Raw genomic sequence first — 21,064 nt, 5'->3', positions numbered from 1 at the left:
TTTCAATATTTAATGATTTCAGTACGAAATATTCTCAAATGCGCTTTCGTAGTTATCAACACAATTTTCTTCACTACTGTCTTATTCATTTTGGAGAGGAGAGTTTTAAAGTCAAGTTTGATAGATAAGAAGCTAGTGCTTAATTTTATTTGATTCTTTAATCAGTTTGTTGATAGCTGTGATCTCGAGCAGATTCGTTGAAAGAAAGCTCTAAAAATTCCAGAAATTTATATTTTTTGCTTTTAAATCTCCATTCACACAATTTTGTTAATTATCTTTTTAAAATGGTAAGTTCTTGATAAAAATAATAAACTTAGTCATGCTACATATGCAAATTGTGAAATTTCACGATTTTCGCTGGTGTTTTTGAACAAGTGCCAATCATGAATTTTGCTATCGTAGCTAGGTATTTTGTTCATTACATAATATCTATAAAGTTGCACTTTCTCTCATGCAATTGGGAATATTTATTTACTCGTTTGTTCTACATATGATGACGACAATTGAAATGCACATTTTGCGGCATTGATTATTCTGAATAATTGAAATGTTCTGTTTAACATTGAATTGACCTTCAAATATCTGATGATGTTGATTGTTGTTCCGCTTAAATTCTTGCAACATAAATTATTTGCAAGCTATATAAGAAAATCGGCAATTATGTGGCATGGAAAAATAAGAACTTATAACTCGAAAATAATCAAAAATGTCTTAAATTGTAAAATATAGAGGCATAAAATGTAGTAATAGTAAGCATGTTTGTTAAAGAGTACTTGAACTGATAACATAAATTTGATTAACATGTTTTTCTTATTTTTATTATCTTCAGAGCGAACCAATCAGAGTTTGTGTTACCGGCGCTGCAGGACAGATTGCCTACTCATTACTGTACATGATTGCAAATGGTAATTTTTGTTACATTTCATGAAATTAAATAATTAAATTTAAAAATATTTTTGCACTATTTTAAATTACACAGGAGATGTTTTCGGCAGAGAGCAAAAAGTTATTTTGACATTGTTGGATATTGAGCCAATGATGGGAGTTTTACAAGGAGTGGTTATGGAATTAGCTGATTGTGCATTTACATTGTTGACAGAAGTTATTCCAACTGCAGATCCAGCTGTAGGATTCAAAGATGTTTCTGTTGCATTTTTGGTCGGCGCGATGCCTCGCAGACAAGGTATAAAAATTATTTTTTGTCCATATCATAGATCTCTTATTTATTTATTTTTACTATTTAGGAATGGAAAGAAAAGACTTGCTTTCAGCCAATGTTAAAATCTTCAAAGTTCAAGGTGAAGCATTAAATACTTATGCTAAGAAAGACGTCAAAGTTTTAGGTATGTAAAATGTTACTTATTTTTAAAGAAATTCATCCTAAATTAGTAAATTAAATCTCATATAGTTGTTGGAAATCCTGCAAATACCAATGCTTTGATCTGTTCTCATTATGCACCAACAATTCCAAAAGAGAATTTCACGGCCATGACAAGATTGGACCAAAACCGAGCAAGAGCACAAAGTAAGAATATGCTAATTTGTTCTAATGCTAAAAAACAGGTTTACTAATAAGTTTCTTATTTTTACAGTCGCTCAACGTGTTGGCACAGATATTTCAAACGTAAAGAATCTTATTATTTGGGGAAATCATTCAGCCACACAATTCCCAGATGTCGCTAACGGAACAGTTGACGGAAAAGCAGTTACAGATGTAGTCGATGCTTCTTTCTTGCAGTCAGAATTCATTGAAACTGTTCAAAAGCGTGGAGCTGCTGTAATTGCTGCTCGTAAAATGAGTTCAGCAATGTCTGCAGCCAAAGCAGCAGCTGATCATGTACGCGACTGGTGGATTGGAACCGGTGAAACTTTCGTTTCAATGGGAGTTTTATCTGACGGAAGTTATGGAATTCCTAAAGATATTGTCTTCTCCTTCCCAGTTGAAATTAAAAACAAGCAATGGAAAATCGTAAGATCAAATAATACTAATTCAGTAATTAGTGTAGAAAATAATTGTGTCTTATCAATTTACAATTTACAGGTTCAAGGATTAAAAATTGACGATTTTGCACGTGGTAAATTGGATATTACCACAAAGGAATTGTTGGAAGAAAAAGAAGAAGCAATGGCTATTTGTAATGGAAACTGACTAGACGGACCGAAGTTATAAAAATAATTACGCCAAACGAATTTTCTGCAAGACGTACTTTTCGTTTGTCTATTTCCTCAAGTTTTTTTTCTTATGATTTTCAATTACCGAATTTATATGCATTTTGCAATTCTGCCTTCATGTCAACAACCGTCAACAATAATAACAATTAGAACTTAATAATGAGGAAAATATCCACCAACAAGCATTGATGAAATCTAAAGCATTTTATATTTTTCTACACGTCATTCCAATAAAAACACACTTTTAAAGCATAAATCCACATAAAATTTTTAAATGAAAAATAAGAGTTTTAAACTTTTATTTTTTGTTATTTCAAAATTTTCTACAAAACAAATCTTTATTTAGACGCACTACGAATGTAAATCCTTAACTAATTCCTTAAAAATTGCAAACAATCGATGCATTTCAAATTATTAGAGTTAATTATAGTTTTTGGTAATGGTCACACTATGATCTTTTAATTACTTCCTTGCATTTTCCTTATCATATTTCAATTATAGATAATCGATCTTTTGTGGCCATTTACTGCTTATATTTTTTTTTTATTTTTCTTTTCTCTCTTTTAAGTTGTGACCGAAAAAATTCACAATTTTAATTGTTAAAGATTAATATTTTTGATATTATTTTATTATTATTTAAGTTCCTTCAATTTTATATATTTTGGGTTCAAGGTCTATTTTATTATTTTTATTTTATTTTTGGGGAAAATGAATAGAACGAAAATTGAACTTATTGGTCAGAAATTTAAAATCAGTCTTATTAATCAAATGATTTAATTGACTAATTTAAAATTCCTGCGTACATACTTAAAACAATAAATAAAAAGATATGAATAGGAAAAATGGCGAAAATGTTAAATAAAAAAATATGTTAAAATTAATAAGTCTTTAATTTATTTATGATTTCTTTCAGAAAATAGAAAAATAAAAAACTACAAAAGAAAAACTTATTTAATAATCATAATTAGCAAAAACTAGCTTATTTGTGGTTGTGACCATTAAGAATGCAATTTTCCCGGGTTGAAAAGTAGACAAGCCATCAAACCGGTTTCAATAAATTCAAAACAAGACGTTTTTAAGTCCACTCTTTCCAATCACCAGGAAAATGCATTTAAAAAGCATGCATGAGATTAAAAAAATTAATAAGCTAAAATATAAAAAAATTTAAATGATTATTTAAAAATTCAGTACAAAGAACTTTCCATTACATATTCGTATTCGTAATAAATAAGAGGACACATAACTATACTTTCACACAAATTGCAATTTTACAGCATTTTGGCTTATTTCTCTTTGCAGCAAATTGACGTTGATCGATTTGAGCACAGCACATACAATAATTAATATTCTACATTATAATTTTGTGATTGAAATCATTCTAAATTTATGTCCAGCTAAATCTGGGACATTAAAATTTAATGTAGAATTAAAAGCTCAATCCGATCGCTAGCATATTGACAAGTTCAAATGCTAGTTTTCTGCAAAAAGAATATGTGATGGTTGCAAGCCTAATTTATAGATGATTTATTGATAAAGAACATCATAGTGATTGGGTCGATATAATAAGAAAACTGATGGATATTTGTCTGGACAATCAGGAAAATCATGAGCAATTACTTCAGATTGACTTCCACGATCCATGTATACAACTCTAACAGCACAGCCGAGAGCAGCGCAAATAGCAATTATGTGAATATGATCACTCTCCTTATACATTGGTTCCACTTCCTTCTTGCAAAAATCTAATAAACTTGTATAATTTCCTTCAATGAAATTCGAATAGAATTCTGCCTCTTCTTGAAGTTTCCCTGACGTTATTAATCGCAAATATACGACAATGTAATCACTGTAAGCCTGTTCATTAAACAATTTATAAAGTTCGTCAAGAACCTTGTCTACATCTTGATTATCTGATGGCTCAACTTTATTTATAACTTCCATTATGGTGTCATAAAAATCATCAATTGTAAACTGAGGAAAGTTTAGTTGAATTAACTTTGCCTAAAACACAAATTTTTTTGTTAGATTTCTGAATATCTTTCTATAAATATTTAAAAAAATAAATTGAAGTACATACTTTCGATTGTTCAATTACTTGACGAAATTTCTTAAATTCTTCCTTGTTTTTAATCAAATGCTCTAAAGTTGTAAATCCAAATGCTCGATAGAAGCAATTGCCATCCGGTCGGATCTTTCGCATATATCTAAAATTAAATGATGAAATGAGAACATTTCTTGATTTTTTATATAACTTCTTTTAGTACCTGTATTTGGATGAAATATCCTGAACCTTTTGTCTGTAAACTGGATCATCAGCATATTCATCATTTAAAATTTCAATAGGAATTTTTTCACTGATTAATGCAAACTGCTCATTGATCTAAAGAGAAAAAAATTAATTTGTTAAAATGACAAAGATTTTTCATTTATTCTAGAGTCTCCAACCTCTTTTTCGATTTCCTTTTGTTGCTTAATTGTCAATTCATCGTGATTATCGGAAGATTGCTCCATTGTTGAAAAATAAGCCGGAAAATTTGATGAATTAATTAATTGTTTATACGATAAATAGAATCTCCTTTAGATGAATTGTTCAACTCTTATTTCCACTAAATTCATAGAATTTATTACACCACTTTGACTTTTGATCTGTTTTAATTTATGAAACGTATTCTAATTAAATGTTAATATATGCATACGACTCTCACTTTTTTCTACGAGCAAAATTGAATCTGTCAATCAACGCATTAATCATAAACTTATTCCAGGACTAATTCTTTTAGTAATATTGTGCAAAATGTGAGTGCGTCTTCTATGTATTGTGAGCAATGTATCATTTACTTGTAGCTCAATTTATTTATTCACACTGTATCATTGTGATCCATTAGCTGTACACACACACAATGTTAATCAGTGTGAACATGTTACATTGAGCTCATTCCCTTTATTTTTTTTCTAATTTTTATGATTTTGAAGAGAAATTAGGCAAACAACAGGAATTCAGAAATTCAATACAAAGTAAAATGGATGAAATTAAATGAATTTTTCCAACTAATATCGTAATTAACTCAAATTAAAGTAACAATGAATTAACGGTCAATAATAATTTAAATCTGTTTTGTTTTTAAATTTATGAAGGTAAACATTTTAAACGAACTTTTCAGGACTTTGACACAGAATTAAAACTTAATTTTATTATTAAATACTAGACACAATGGAAAAATTGCATCAAGAAACTGATGAAATGTATAAAGAACTCATTACAGAAGGAGAATATAGTAAGTATTGCTTAAAATAACTAAACATATTATTGGGACATTCATTTGAATTAATTTTTTAAGCTGACAATAAGTTAAAACAACTAAATGATATGAAGGATGTCTTTCGACAGCACATTAATAATCGAAGAAATGATGATCAAAAGGAATTAATTATGGATGAACGACTTATCGAGAAGCTTAAAGACATTAAAGTTTTGTCTTACAATATACTGCGAAAATTTAAAATATTAAATACTACAGTAAATACACATAAAACTGTTGATGTAGAACCATTTTCTGATCTGGATGACTATAATAAATATGTAAGTGTTCAGCAAGAAATTCTCAGTTCAGAAATGTGGAAAATTGATGTACTATTGAGCTATCTCGTGGAGAAATAAACGTTTTAAGTAGTATAAAAATTTATAAGTAGTACCTTTCCTATATATTAAGATTCAATGCTTTGCTTGTTACTTTGTTTTTGTATGATTTATCAAATGCTTGAAAAATAAAACGTGTGCAAAAAATCACAAAAAAAAATTAGGATTTAATGCAAGTTCAGAAGTTGCAATGATAAGTTGATTTCAAGTTTAAACGTATTTTTTTGTTTTGACCACATATATATATATTGGCTTGAAAAAAAAACCCGGAAATGCTTATTAGCAATCGTGGACTAAAAAAGGAGAAAATAAATTTTATTTTGTATTGTAGAGAAATTGGTTTGAAAACCGTTATTCATGATAAATTTTCATGAACTTATTAGCGCAAACTTTATACTAGTTGAAGAAAAAGGCAACTCAATAAGCATCTAATGTACCTAAATTAACGTTCATTCAGGGTTTGAAAAGTAACGGAAGTTCAAAATAAAGTTCAAAGTTTGAACTGTAAGTATTTTTAGCGCAAACTTTATACTAGTATAAAACAAGAAATCCGGTGAGAAAATTTAGTCGAATTTGAACACTCAAGATGGAAAAATCTAAAGATGCCGTTGAGTTTTATATTTCATTAAATCAAAAAATAAAAAAAAAAAATGACAGACGAAGAGAAAGAAACTAAATTTTAAGCTAAAGTATTAGTTAACAAGATAAATGGTGTAGTTTTACATGAACCTGGAATTTATTTACTTCAACTGGACTCAATTACCTTCAGTTGACTAAGTCAAACGTAAAGAAAAAGGGATGCTGATGACAACTTAAGGTAGTTTTGGAAAAAAATGGTTGCTAATACTAAGGTAAGAGCATTGCATAAGAAAAAAAGAGACAGGTCTCGTACAGTACAGGGGCCAATTCCACGGACAAGATCTCATCGATTTCTACAGTACCTAAATAATTAACTATATAAAATTTAAAAGATATTCAATCACAATACAGCGACTTACCCACCTAATAACACTAAAAAATTTCATTCATTGATCTACCTCTCATTCAACAAGTGGCATGCATTCAACAAGAAAACTCAAAAATTACATATACCTATAAGTAATCAATCTAAAAATAAATTGAAAAAGAAAAGAAAAAAACTGCGGAAACAAATTTGTTTATATAGTTTGTTTGTTTAAGCGCCGGCGTTTTCTGTTCGAAGAAAAGCCGGTATTATGCAAAATTTTCTACAAAATTCGTACAAATTAAAATAGACGACAAAGAAAAAGCTATATGTCTGAGGAATTAGAAGATGCCAATTTCTTTGACAAAAAAGAGACGATAAGAGATTTAAAATTGTCAAACATGCTAAGGTGTCTGATTTTTCTATGTAACAAATAGCAAAGTGTTGCGAGCATGCTTGTTTGTTTCATTTGAGACATATGATAAAAGTTGATCTTCTTTTAAAAACAATAAGAGTATTGTGAGAGATTCTAGTGCGATAAATTAGACAAACATACGAAAATATGTTCGAGCATTTTCGTTTAATATCTCAAACACCAGTGAAGAAAATTTTCTGAGTACATTGAAAATTTTCCTCATTTTTAATTTCAGTCTTAATCGGGTTTTCAAACGTGTCGGATCTAAAAAGAAAAGCAAAAAAGCGCTGAGAAGATTATTTTGTGGAGGAAGAAGAAAAGAAAATTTTTTAGAATTATGGTGTGGTATTTTTAGTGAAAGTGAGAAAATCAGAATATAATATTGTGATTGAGAAGAAAATTTAAAAAAATATCATATATAAAAGTATTTCTTTCTGTGTTTTGCCTTTATTCTATTTTTTTTTTATTCTTGTGAGTGCTTTATGATAAAAGTAGTGAAAAAAAAAAATATTTGTGAAATTTTTAAATAGAAATGTCTGGAAAAGTTTGAATAAAATTGATATAAAAGTTTTAAAAAATTTAGTTTAAAAAGTTATATAATATCCTACACAAAAAAAGAAAGAAAAAATTAAAGGTTTATTCTAGAAAAGTGGTACGACACGTTTTTTGCAATAGCAGAAAAAGGAACCTTAAAAATTGGTAATGATGACATATTCAAATTTTCTTGATGTTATTTATAGGAAAATTCGATCATCCTAAGATCCATTAATTTTTCATTTCTCAAGATCTCATCATTCGCTGTTTGTTAAAATTGAAGTCTGCATATAAGATGTGTAGCTTTAAACAAAAATTTCATCTGACACATCACTTTTGAATGTCTGTACGTTTATCTTCTTCCATTCAGTCTAATTTTAAAAGAAAAGATCTTTTCTTAATGTAGAGCGAATGAATGCTATTTATAATTTTTTCTGAAGCAAACAAGATAGATCATCCACTAGCAGTTCAAAATGTGATTTTTTTTTTGCCTGATGACTCTTTGCCGATAGATTTATGAATTAAAATAAGTTCAAGAGTTCATTTTGGAATTTTTAAAGTCGTATCTCTTATCATTATTTATGAAAATAGCATTTTTAGACGATCACCAGATGTAGTACTTATGAAAAATTCCTCCAATCTTATATCATCCTTAAATTTTGTTTTCGTTGTTTCTTCCTATAACATACGCCATGATTTATAATTCACAATTGATTCTTATTCTATAAAATTATTTTTAAAATTGTGAAAGATTTGTCGACATAGTTTCATTTTCGAATCGTGTGTACATGAGGAAAAAAGTAAGAATATTTGTCACAGCACAGTTGCCGCTTTGCTGCTTACGTCCTTTAAATTACAAAACATTTTAATTGAGTTTCTACTAAAAATATTATACATGAATATAGAGAAAAACATTTTCATAATTACCGTAAGATGGAATAAATGTTCATTAAATGATAATAATTAATACTAATGATGCCATCAGAGTATCATTTTATTTTTAAAGATGCAATCATAATTTCATTAATACATCATTTGTGTTCAAACTCTGTGATGTAAATCTAAAAACATCGAGAGTGTTTACTGGAATTTTACGATCGATGATTGCTTTAGAAAAATGTTATAAATATTTTGTACTGCAATATGCATGTATAGATGGATTCACTCAAAAAAACTTTCAAAAATAAAGCTCTGAAGACAGCGTTTGGACTCGAGAGGAGATTTTCAACTGAAAAATTATTTAGTGATATTGCTGTTAATGTATTGCCTGTTAAAGGAATTGCATTCTTAAACTTACTTTTGTTAACTAAAAAGTACATCCTTATGAAGCACGATGACATTGAAGTTATAGTTGATGGTCGTAGAAAAGGACAACTGAAATTTCCCAGATTTCGTAAATGCAACTTGATGATCTTATTTGTCTTGGACCAAAAGTTTTTAACCAACTGCCACTAAAAATAAGAGAGTAATCATTTTACTTTTTATTCCTGAAGGGAAATCAACTAGATGTAAACAACATGTTTAATCAACTTAATCCGTGAGATGCCAAAATGGAGATGCGAAAAAATTTTCATAATGAACCGTTAACATTAATACATCATTTGTGTTCAAACTCTGTGATGTAAATCTAAAAACATCGAGAGTGTTTACTGGAATTTTACGATCGATGATTGCTTTAGAAAAATGTTATAAATATTTTGTACTGCAATATGCATGTATAGATGGACCAAAGCCAAAATAAGTTTAAAGATTTTTAAATTTTCACTGGAAAAATCAATAACTCATTCAGCATATGGTAGATTCGAATTAGGTCTTATTTATTTCTTCTACTTTGTTTGAAAAACATGCTTAGAAGTTTTTACATTTTTGATACTGCACGTCACAATCAATTAGTCAATCTTTCTATAAACCAAGAAAGTTCTGTCTTTAAATTTTCTTTGAATTTTATTCACGAAGATTTCAAAAACTAAATACGTCACAAGGTGTTTTTCAAAATGTTCGCAACGATTTTTCGCATTTATCTTCGACACGTGGGTCGCAAAGTGATATGCTTAATTATTCTTTCAACAAAAAATTTTCAGATGACGTTATTTCTTTTTTGATAACAAATTTAAATACTTTGTCAAAAGATGCTTGAATGTCCTACATTTTCAAATGTTATTGAACTTAAAGATTTTATCTAGAGACACAATTTTTAATCTTTAAATTGTATAGGGCTTTTTCTTTGTTGATAAAAAGAAAAATATGAAAAATAAATCAATAATTTATGTTTCTTAATATGCAGCCTCTAACAAAGACCATGCATCACAGTTGATTTGTACGGTCAGCGAAGCAAGCAAATAAATGTGCGGTATTTGATGCAAAGAATATTTTAACACTCATGGAGCTTGAAGTATACTGTACTTATGCTTGGTAAAATAGCTAAAATAATTTAATCTGAAATAAAACAATTATTGCGTGCACTGATTTTTATAAAAAGAAAAAAGCCAAGACATAATATAAAATTAAGTCATTTATTCAAGTCGTGATAATTTGAAACGCTACATTTCATCCTGTCCACTTTTCTATACTTAAATTTTTTTAAAAAAAAATATCAGTGAGGACCGCAGAAATATCTGCATGTGTTCAATAAAGAAATAATTCAGAGTGACTCAAACATTTTACATTTTCCCAATAGGAAATGTGCTATATTTAGATACACATTATAAGATTTTCTTACCATAATTTAAAATAGTGCTGTCCAAATAGTGTGTCCTGGCACACTGGTGTGCCGTAAAACGAGCTCAGGTGTGACGCGCTAAAATTTTAAAATCCCAAAAAAAATTTTCAGAATATTTAACATTTTTACTCACTTAGCTCAATTAAAGCGCCAAAACCTAAGATCTCAAGGCGGACGCTAGAGTAACGCTAGGATTTAGTTCAAATTAAACATATTTTCCAGCATATAATTTATTGGTATAATAATTTTGATACTAAATGGTGTGCCGCGAAAAATTTTCTGCATCCCAAGAGTGCTCTCGCTCAAAAAAGTTTGGACAACACTGCTTTAAACTTTCATTACACTAAGTTTAAATGCACATGTAAACAATTCAACGACGATCACATAAATAAAAATTTTGCAGAAATATATCTCTCATTTTCTTATATTATAGCAGTTTGATGACTTTTAATGTGTGCATTAATTATTTGCTCTTTTTCTTATTTTTTCGTGCACACTTTGTATCTATTTGAAAAATTTTCTGATGCTTAACAAATTAGCAATTTCTATGCCAACACATATATCTTTCTCACATGTGCACATCTATGTCTCCTTGACCAAGTAAATTTTGAACTATTGTACATACGGGTACATTCGTTTTGTCATTTCGAAAATTTATAGTTATCGGAAAGTGTTTAATGTCATTTTGAAGGTGATTGCGGTGTCGTTCTAATGTAATTTTTATTTGTATAGTAAGTTATAACTCATATTACTTCACACATTTTGCTAGCTGGAAGTCAATGTTGATATGAAAAAAATTATCACTTACTCTAGGTAATTTTTAGTGTGCATTTATGTGAGTTGAAAAAGACACAAATGATAAATGATACGCTAATTATGATAAATTGGTTTTATTCAGCATTTTGAAATGTATCTCGTAAAACACACATTTTATCCCAAAATATTTTGTTGATTTTGAGGATTATGTGGTTTTTTTTTCTTTTTAAAAATGTATTGGCAAATTAATTGTTTTTCAAGTGTAAAATTTCATTTGGATGAATACAAAGATGAACTCTAATTTCAAATTTTCTCTAAAGCATCAATGAACGACGATATTTATTTTTGTACGCCATGTGTCAAAAGAAATCTCTTGAAAAGATGTGGGTGTTTCGAACATCTTGCTCATAAAACACATATATTATATTAAGGTGTCTTAATTCACTCACTTTGTGTATTTGATTTTAAGTCAAGACATGAATTAAACAGAAATAAAATTAATTATTTTTAATTTGAGTTAAGGATCGTTCACTTATTACGTAACGTAATTTAAAAGCAAACGATCTCTTTGGAATAGAAGGAATTTGACTGGATCGGTGACGATATTTTAGTACTTCCATACCTTGAGTATTTCAATTAATATATAATTTAAGTCATTTGTCCTTCTGTCTGTCATTCCGTTCTAAGCTCCGCCCCTTTTTCATAAACATCAAATTTCATAGCAAAAAATTATTTTTACCAAAATTGTAAAACTTTTTGAGATTTGTTTGTTATTATATAAATCCCAATAGAAACCATACTAATCGTTAAATTAAGATCTTCCCACTATTCTTTGTGGAGGATTATTCTAGTAATAAATGAATTTATGACAATTTAAACAAAACTTTTTATGTCAAAAAGTTTGTTTTTAAGTTACAAAATAAGTAGACGACCCTTTGAATATTTATGAATACAAAGAATACTTAAGTGGAAATGGCAATGTGGTGATTTGAGCTATGCATGTTTCTATGCCGGTCAAAATTCTTGTAAATCTGTTAATCATTCTATTCGAATACTTCACCAAATTTCTCATTCAACAAAAATGTTTTTAGCCAAAAATAAATTTTTAAGCGTTCAAATGTCTCAAGTGTATATCCACTATAATCTTTATAGCGTTTTGTAGTTTATATCCGATAAAAATTTATCAAGTATTTAGACAAAACCCAAGACGATGCGATAATCAAACGCTAAATATCCATATAAAAAAAGACATCGTTGTAAATTAATTAGGGTTTTATTGCATTTTACAACTAATTATAAAACATATAAGCTAAGTGCTCAAATTTTTTAAATGATTCATATCTTTTCATGTTTGCCTTTATTCTTTGAAATCTTTATTTAACAACATAAATAATATTTCTTAATTTAAAATGATAGCAGTTCTGTGACACACATTCTGAAAATAATGAAAGTTTTACACTGAAGTTTTATTTTTGTTAACTTATTGCTATCCGGAAAACATTCTAATTTTATGAAAAATAATATTTTGCAAACCATAAGCCATTATTAATTATAGATTTTCAATTAAAGATGTTCAGATTATTAAAAGCTAGATTTGTAGCTATCAAATTTTGAGATCAGTGTCGTAACCAAGAGTTCAATAAACTTTTATTTTGTAACGAGGGAAGGGTTGGGGGTTAAGTTATTGGATTTTATGTCTAAATTGCGATTTTTAAAAACGACTTTTAAAAATGTGAGCATTTATGAACCAGAAAAATTTTTATGACTGCTTTGTCCGTTGAGTCATTATTATGTCATTGCTTCTATGTATCTAGTTTCTTAATTATTAAATTTTCGAAATGAAAAATTATAAGCGAAAAATAATGGATTGAAAGAGTATATTGCTTAAATACTACAGCTGTCATGTAGTATCTCATCTTTCGATATTGATCTAATTCTTTTCACATCCTTTCACATTTTACATTTTCTTTTCTTTTCTTGTCTTCTACAGTTATGAATAAATAAAAAAGTTTAAAAAAAGAAGAAAAATGTCTGACAAGCAAAATAAACAACCTGGTTGGATTAGACCATCGCCAATGCGATCAAATCCACCAAGATTAATGTCGCCAACTGCACAGCTGCGACAAAGGTCTCCAACTCCGACATTTAATGCTCGTCAACTTACTGAAACGCCTCCATTCAGTCAAACACAGCAATCCCCAACTCCTCCATTAAGGCGAACAATGCCCCAGACACCAACGGGATTTACAACTGTTTATGAATCACAAAGATTTTCTCCATCTCATCCGATTCCGCCACAACAAAAATCAATTCAGCAACAACAACAGAATGTCCCAATGTCTCCAATTAATCAACAACCAGATTTGACATATCCTCGTCCCTTCCGCACTACTTTTTCTCCTGCTCCAACTGCTTCAACACCATGCAGTATTCCTCCATTTTCCCCAACTCCAATGTATATGGAGCGTGATCATGTTAAATCAATGAACGACTTTTATGTTGTTCCACTTGAACCGGCAAATTTGACTAGGGGATTTACTGTGTATGATGAAGAAAATGAAAATCGTCCATCGACCGCTGACATCATAGCACAACAATCGCAAGATTACGTCGATGAAAAATTGGCTGAATACCAAGCTACAATTACCTATTTGCAAGGTATGTAAAAAATTTAATATTTATTTGCTCCTTTTGAATTGAAACGAACCAGACAAAGAAAAAATAATAAGCAAAGTAAATGAACTCTCTTGCTAGCTATTATAATTAATTATGTCTACATGTTGAAACACAAGAAGTTTTATAAGAAAAATTTATGTGGTTTTTTTTCTTCCTGAAGTTATTCGCACATTTATTTACAAATTAAAGAATAAACTTTGTAGGTTTATTTTTAGAGAAGAGAATGCAACATACGGAAATGTCTTTTGAACGTACGAATTGTATATGTATATACTATAAACGTTGAACGATCAAAACGTGTAAAAAATGTAAACAAACCGAAGATTTTTTAATGCTCTTTTCCGAAGTAAATTTTCTCCGAGAGCCGCGTGAGAGTTTTCATGAAAATGAGAGTAAAATAAAAACGAAGAAGAATTGCGCAATAGTATGCGTATTTCATTCTCTCTGTGTACATCCGAAAAAACATTAGATAAATACGCATTAAAATTTTTATTTACGTTGTCAGTGTGAATGAATGCGTAAAATTAGAACGACTATAGTTTTTGTAAACGAAAATGTGGTGAAGTCTCGTGAACTTAATCTAGATTTTGTTTGATGTTATAAATAAAACAGACGATTGAAAGCACACTGTACTCACGATCAGCTGTTTAAGTTTATACTGTGCGGCATATAATTTGTTTACTAATACAGTTGTTTGAATAACCACGTGATAGATTACTTCTATCAATTATTTCTTTTTTTGCATAACAAGTTGCTTTAGTAACGAGTAGCTTAACTACATAAACAAAAATTAATGAACGCATACCGATAGTTTTTGCTTTAAAACTAACTGACCTCATTAAAGGCTTTACCCCTAGTAAACAGGGAATTTTGTTTATTGGTTACCGATTCGGTTCCGATTTATTTCTTTTAGGATTCCTTAACATCAAAAATGCCAATACAATAAATTTTCTTTATTAAATCGATACGCTAGAGATTTATGAGTTACTGTCAGGCAATATTAAAGTCAATTTCAACTTAGTTTCAATTTATCATAGTAAAAGACGTTCATAATACCTTTATAAAGACAATTTTAAATTATTTAAGAATTTCTTAAATAAAGTAATATTCATTATTAACTGGCGCGAAAACAATTTTTTTTATCATTAGATACATATTATGAGTACACAAAAATTCATTCATACCAGCAGTTCACAAACATAAACAATTTACATAAAATTCTCTCAATGTTACTACATATAACAGAAAAGAGAGCATATTACTCAGTTTAGAGCCGGCATTCGATGAATTAAGACGCAAAAAGCTATACATGGCGCTCTATAACATTTTATTGTGAGAGGAAAAGACAAAAATCAATTTTATTGAAGAAAAAGATGAAATTTTGTGTTTTTTAGACGCATTTCTTCACGAATAAGTTGTGCAATCAATAATAGAGTTCATAATAAAAGTAATAAAATATATGTAAAAGGATTTAAATTTTTTAAAGTGGTGAAATTCAAGAAAATTAATTTGAATTTTTTTGTATGGAAATTTAATGAAAAGAAAATTGTTTTTCTGAAAGCATTTTTAGTGTGACGTGGTAACTCTATTAAAGTAGTGTTTTCTAATCAATATTTAAAAGTGTATTATAATAAAAAAAAATAATAACTGGAAAAATGTAAAAAGAATATTTAAAAAGAAGTATGGAAGAAACTAATAAAAAAGATCAAGCATTTGAAGGTCACGATGAAGTTGACCGCACTGAAAGTTATCAACGAGTTTCTTCACGGCGTGTGACGAAAAAAATCTATAGTGATCCAAATGTATCTGGAATAGAAATTTTAGAAAGTCCAGGTCCTGATGACTCGGATTATCATACATTCCCACATTCTTACTCACATTCCTTTTCAAAATCATCTTCGACATCGATCGCATCCAGTGATCGATTTCCATCTGAAGAAAGTTTTCGATCTTCATCTTCACTAAGTCAAACTAGTTCTGGCAAAAAAGTCCACTCTACTTTAATAAGAATACATTTAGGTGATGATAAAAAAATTTCGCATGAATGGTATTCAGATTTCACAAATAAATCGCATCATAATCAAGCTTTCAGTTCGCCTCTTGTTAACAGATCAGCGAATTCAAGTAGTCAATTTGAATATGATACACATATTGCACAAATGAGAGGTAATTATTAGATCACTTTTTAGTTCGGATAAGTTATATATTTTTTAAGTTCAATTTATTGGACGCAAAGCAAGAGTATTTAAAACAAAAAATCGAATGCTTTCAAATGCGAAACAAGGTTTTCTGCTATAAGCAACACATATATTCGTAAAAGTTGAATAATTTATGATATTTTTTTTATTTGAACTTTACGTAGTTGCATTATGATGCTTACAGCTAATAACTTTTTCTTACCATATATTGCTACATATTTTATGAATCATAAACTCATAACAGAATAACGAGATTTTAATATGTTAAATAATATATTCTTTAAAACCAAACAAACAAACTGTTATAGGAAATTTATACCAATAAATTTATTTCAACTCTTTAACATGCTTATGTTAAACTCAGGAGGAAGACTACTTGGTGGAAAAAATTCTTTAACTTGTTTATCTCTTAAATTATAAGAACTTCTTATTCTTTTGAAGAATATTTATTTGAAGTTTTATATTTAAGGTAATTTCCGAGAATCGATTATTTTGTCAAGTAGTCATCCCCCTCAATAAACTTTAAAAATAAAAAAATACACAATTCACACACAAATAAAATGACCAAGGTCATATGCGGCCTTTTATTAGAGAGCCACAGTGAGCTAGAAATTGAATGAAGAAAAATGTAAATGACATGACATAATCGCTAAATATGGTTCGTAAATTCTCTTCGTCCACTGTTGAATGTGAAGAAGAAAACATGAATTCGTGTTTTCTGCTAATATATAATACACTGTTATTTTTCTGATGTCTAAGATCAATATAATTTATAAGCTATGATGCTTATTAGTAGTTTTTAATTTGCGTAAATTTTTTATTGTAAGATGTTTTTAATTTGAAAATTTATTTAACATAATATTGAACGTATTGGTAGACCACTCCTTTTGTATTTTACTTTACAAATCACTTTTATCCAAAATTAGATTTATAAGCTTACATATCAATAGAAATTAACGAAAAGTTTTAACTATTGTTAAAAGCATTTTACATACTTCAAAAACTTTATAAAAATTCTAGTAAATAAACTGAGAATTCCTTTATGATTAAAATTAAGCCAACCATTTTCATGTTCCATAAAATCTCCCCTTTCGTTTTTTTTATTATTAAAACTGCAAGCATGTAAAGTATGTGACTATGCGTACCAGGAAGTTTCGTCTGTCAGGCTTTTAGTTTCGTGGTTTGAAGTTACAAAAAGATGTATAAAAATTACAATTTTCATGAACGAAAAACAGGGGGAAACATTTGAGGTTTTATGAACTTGAAGCAATTCAGTAACTATGAACATTTATCGAAAAGTTTTTTTTCTTCAAATTATAGTGCATTTAGAATACATGTATTCCAAAGGAAATGTAAACTTATTGCTTCATGTGGTACAATCAATAGAACTTTTTCCATTATTAATTTAATTAATTTTATAGCTATGCGCATTGAGTAAAGAAGAAAAGCTTCAAATTAAAATTTACTAGCTTATACTAATGTCATCATTTTTTAATTTTTATTTCCCTAAAGATGAACAAGAACGAGTTCAAAAGAAAACTTTCGTCAATTGGATCAATTCCTATTTGGCTAAACGCAATCCTCCTTTACGCATCGAAGACTTGTATTCAGATTTGCGTGATGGAACCAAACTTATTGCCTTACTGGAAATTTTATCAGGGGAACGCTTACCAGTAGAAAAGGGTAGAAATATGAAACGACCTCATTTTCTTAGCAATGCAAATACTGCCCTTCAGTTTTTAGCAAGTAAACGAATCAAATTAGTTAACATCAATTCAACTGACTTGGTTGATGGGAAATCTGCCGTTGTGCTAGGTCTAATTTGGACAATAATTCTATATTTCCAAGTAATGATTTTTTTAATTTTTTTTATTTACTTATCATTAAAATGCTTCAATTTTATTTAAACATAGATTGAGGAAAATAGTCGTATTATGAACTATATGGAAAATGTTCCATCAAGTAGTAGAACAGATGGAAAGAAACAATTGTTATCATGGGTTTCAAAAACAATTCCAAGTGATTTTGGAATAGAAGTAAAAGATTTTGGACCCAGCTGGCGTGATGGCTACGCATTCATGGGTCTCATTAATGCAATTGATGAGAATCTCATTGATATTAATAAATATAAAGATGCATCAAATAAGCATCGTTTGAATACCAGCTTCAATGTTGCCGAAAGTGAATTGGGAATTCCTAAATTGCTTGATCCAGACGATGTTGACTTGGCTAAACCTGACGAGAAAAGTGTAATGACTTATGTAGCTCAATTCCTTCATAAATATCCTGAGGCAAAGGTAAGTAATCAATTTCAAAAAAAATTATGGTTTTTAATAAATTTGATAAATGTTTAACTCTCTATTGTTTATTATTTGAACAAAAATTTAGTCATTCCAAGCTACTTCTACTGAAAGTAACTTCCAACAACTTCAAAACATACTACAATGGATTCGTGAACAAATAATCAAATACGATAACATGAATGGAAGTTATCCACTTGATGTTGAAATGTACATGCAGACTGTTGCACTTACGAATCAAAAATATGAAACTTTTGATAAAATCAAACAAACCGTCAATGCTCCCGATAATTTGTTGATTGAATATAAAGATTCGAAGAAGAGATTGAATACTCTTTTGGATGAATGGAAGAAGTATCTCGATTATAATCTTCCTGGTGAACTTAAGGCAATTGGTGTTTGGTTATATCAAGCTGAGAAAATGCTCATTGATAATGATTTACCAAATACAATGAATGAAGAAACAGCAGCTCTGATCAGTAAAAAAATTGAAACACACAAGAAATTTTTTGCAGCTTATCCAGATGTTTTGGATAAATTTAATGGTATCAAAAACAATCCACAATATCAAAATATATCACCAAAAATTTTTGAATATGTCGAGAAACGTCTTCTTGATATTGAACCTAAAGCTCGTGAGCGTCGCATAAGATTGAAATTTATGGAACATAAATGCTGCTTAATTGCTTTTCTTAACTTGCTTGAAAATAAAATTTCTAGTGTTCGTTATGGAAACGAAGATGTAGTTCGTCATTCACTTGATCAAATTCGAAGCTTTTTAACTCGTAACAAAATTGTTGAAGAATTTGAGAGAGCATTGGTTGACATGCGGCAAGTAATTGAAGAATATCAAGTTGATGGAAATTTAACTAGTAAGGATATGTATGATATTGACACATTTATGAGCGATACAGAAAATCGTTGGAAGAGTGTCTCGACAGGTCTAAAATGTACTGAAACAATGCTGGAAGAAACATTAAACAATTGGAAGAGATATAATACAATCTCTAAAGATCTTGACTCTTGGATGGATGCAGCAGAAAATGCATTAGGATTCCCAGAAATGGAACGTCTAGAATTTTTCAAAGATATTGCATTGGTTAAAAAGAGCTTTGATAGTCTTCATGACTATTATAACTTTTTAAAAGCGACATGTGATCGCGAAACTGTTAATGCCTTAGACCATGACTATCATATGTTATGTCAACGATGGGAACGTATATATCAATATGCTAAACAATACACTCATGCTGGTGATATTCTTAAAAATCGTCAAATTTATGAAAATGGTATTCAAACTTTATGTAGTTGGTTACGAAATTCTGAATCTGTATTGCTTCGTCAAAATCTCAATACTGCTGATCAAATAAAACAACATCAAGAAGATTTAAAGAAAATCAGTGGAGAATTGGAAGATATGGAAGACTTATTTAGAAATATCAGTAAATCATTTCAATCTCTTATACCTGACATTTCAAGAGACGAAGTTGATCGTATAATGAAGTTGCTTAAAAAGGAAAAAGAGGCTTTGGTTTGTATCAGAGCTCAAATTCCCGTTAAAATGCAATTATTCCATCAGTTACTATCACAACAAGAATCAATTGAAATGGGTCAAAATGAAATCACACAGTGGCTTGATGATGCTGAGAACTTATTAAGTACTTATAGTTTAGCAACAAGAAAGAGTCAAACTATCGCGCAACTTGAAAAACATAAACAATTTTTCGCAAAAACTTTATACTACAAATCTATGCTTGAAAGTAAAAATATTGTTTTGCAAAACCTTTTACGTGCAGCAGACATAGAGAACAATATGGATACAACTGCTGCTCAAGAAAAAATGAGAACAATAAATGAAAGATTTAACTATGTTGTGAGCAATGCTGTACAGTGGGAAAGAAAATTACACGAGATTGTCGCATGTTGGAATGGCTTTGAAACAACTGAAAAACAACTTGCAGAATATCTTAAAAAAGCTAATCATTGGCTTACACAACCATTAACAGACAATCGCGAAGATCTTGATGCGCAAATAAATTTCTTTGAAAATTTGAATGATAAATATGTCAAAAACTTCATTAATGCTGCTAATGATTTATCAAAATATTTGCCTACTGCTGGAAAGCAAGATGTTGTTGATATTGTTGATAAGTTGCAAGTAAAATGGAATAACTTGATATCAATTGTACCATTACATCTTATGAAAATTCATTTTTATACTGAAAATATCAAATTTACTCATTTAATCCGTGACATTGAAAAAGAACTAAATTATGAAGAACAAGCCTTTCATAGAAATGAAAATCTGGACGAATTATTAACTCAGCATGTTCAGTTCTTCCAACAAAGTCCAGTAATGAAAACAGCAGAAGTTGCACTATCAAAAATGCACAATATTCTTACTCACTATAATGCTGAATTGCCTAATGATAAGGATTTGACAACAGCATATCAAAACAAATCAATCGTATGGCAGAATTTATGCAAGCGTATTGACATCATCTATAATGATTTACAACAAATTCCCGATCAATGGAAAAACTATCTTCAAAAGTTTGCACAAATCTCAAAGTGGATGGACAATGTAGAAGAATCTCTTGGAAGGTTGACTAAGGAATTAAACTCTTTAGAAGAATTCGAACGAGAAAAGTTAATTTTCCAGGTAAAGAAAAAAAGTTTTACTAAACTTCTTTCAAATACTAATTTTCACTATA

The 21,064-nt window shown here is 29.2% G+C and overlaps 4 protein-coding genes across 4 annotated transcripts in view; 3 read left to right on the top strand and 1 right to left on the bottom strand.

Moving 5' to 3' along the window:
- Positions 1-73: 73 nt before the first annotated feature.
- On the top strand, positions 74-3,056 carry Mdh1 (malate dehydrogenase 1). The gene is made up of 7 exons (XM_070640311.1): positions 74-287; positions 830-905; positions 980-1,183; positions 1,245-1,343; positions 1,409-1,525; positions 1,593-1,969; positions 2,042-3,056. The coding sequence occupies exons 1-7, from the start codon at positions 285-287 to the stop codon at positions 2,147-2,149; spliced, it is 984 nt and encodes a 327-aa protein (XP_070496412.1). The 5' UTR covers positions 74-284; the 3' UTR covers positions 2,150-3,056.
- Positions 3,044-4,943, bottom strand: LOC139090564 (ubiquitin thioesterase otubain-like). The gene is made up of 4 exons (XM_070640312.1): positions 4,618-4,943; positions 4,437-4,552; positions 4,250-4,376; positions 3,044-4,173 (listed from the first exon to the last, which is right to left on the bottom strand). Exons 1-4 carry the CDS (start codon positions 4,681-4,683, stop codon positions 3,697-3,699), a joined length of 786 nt encoding a protein of 261 aa, XP_070496413.1. The 5' UTR covers positions 4,684-4,943; the 3' UTR covers positions 3,044-3,696.
- Positions 4,944-13,203: 8,260 nt separating this feature from the next.
- LOC139090689 (uncharacterized) lies at positions 13,204-13,842 on the top strand. Its single transcript, XM_070640490.1, has one exon. It carries the CDS (start codon positions 13,204-13,206, stop codon positions 13,840-13,842), a length of 639 nt encoding a protein of 212 aa, XP_070496591.1.
- Positions 13,843-15,519: 1,677 nt separating this feature from the next.
- The window catches only part of LOC139090688 (uncharacterized), a 78,598-nt gene continuing 73,053 nt past the window's right edge, over positions 15,520-21,064 (top strand). The window contains exons 1-4 of the mRNA XM_070640489.1: positions 15,520-16,018; positions 17,563-17,897; positions 17,964-18,347; positions 18,439-21,012. Coding sequence (XP_070496590.1) covers positions 15,535-16,018; positions 17,563-17,897; positions 17,964-18,347; positions 18,439-21,012 — 3,777 coding nt within the window. The 5' untranslated portion in view covers positions 15,520-15,534. The remainder of the gene's footprint in view (positions 16,019-17,562; positions 17,898-17,963; positions 18,348-18,438; positions 21,013-21,064) is intronic.

The sequence above is a fragment of the Chironomus tepperi genome, unplaced genomic scaffold (genome assembly GCF_022539635.2).
Source record: "Chironomus tepperi strain 1889 unplaced genomic scaffold, CSIRO-AGI_Ctep_v1 contig_219, whole genome shotgun sequence".
Lineage (NCBI taxonomy): Eukaryota > Metazoa > Arthropoda > Insecta > Diptera > Chironomidae > Chironomus > Chironomus tepperi.
The sequence above is the reverse complement of the archived record's forward strand: the minus strand, read 5'-3'. Positions and strand labels throughout refer to the sequence as shown.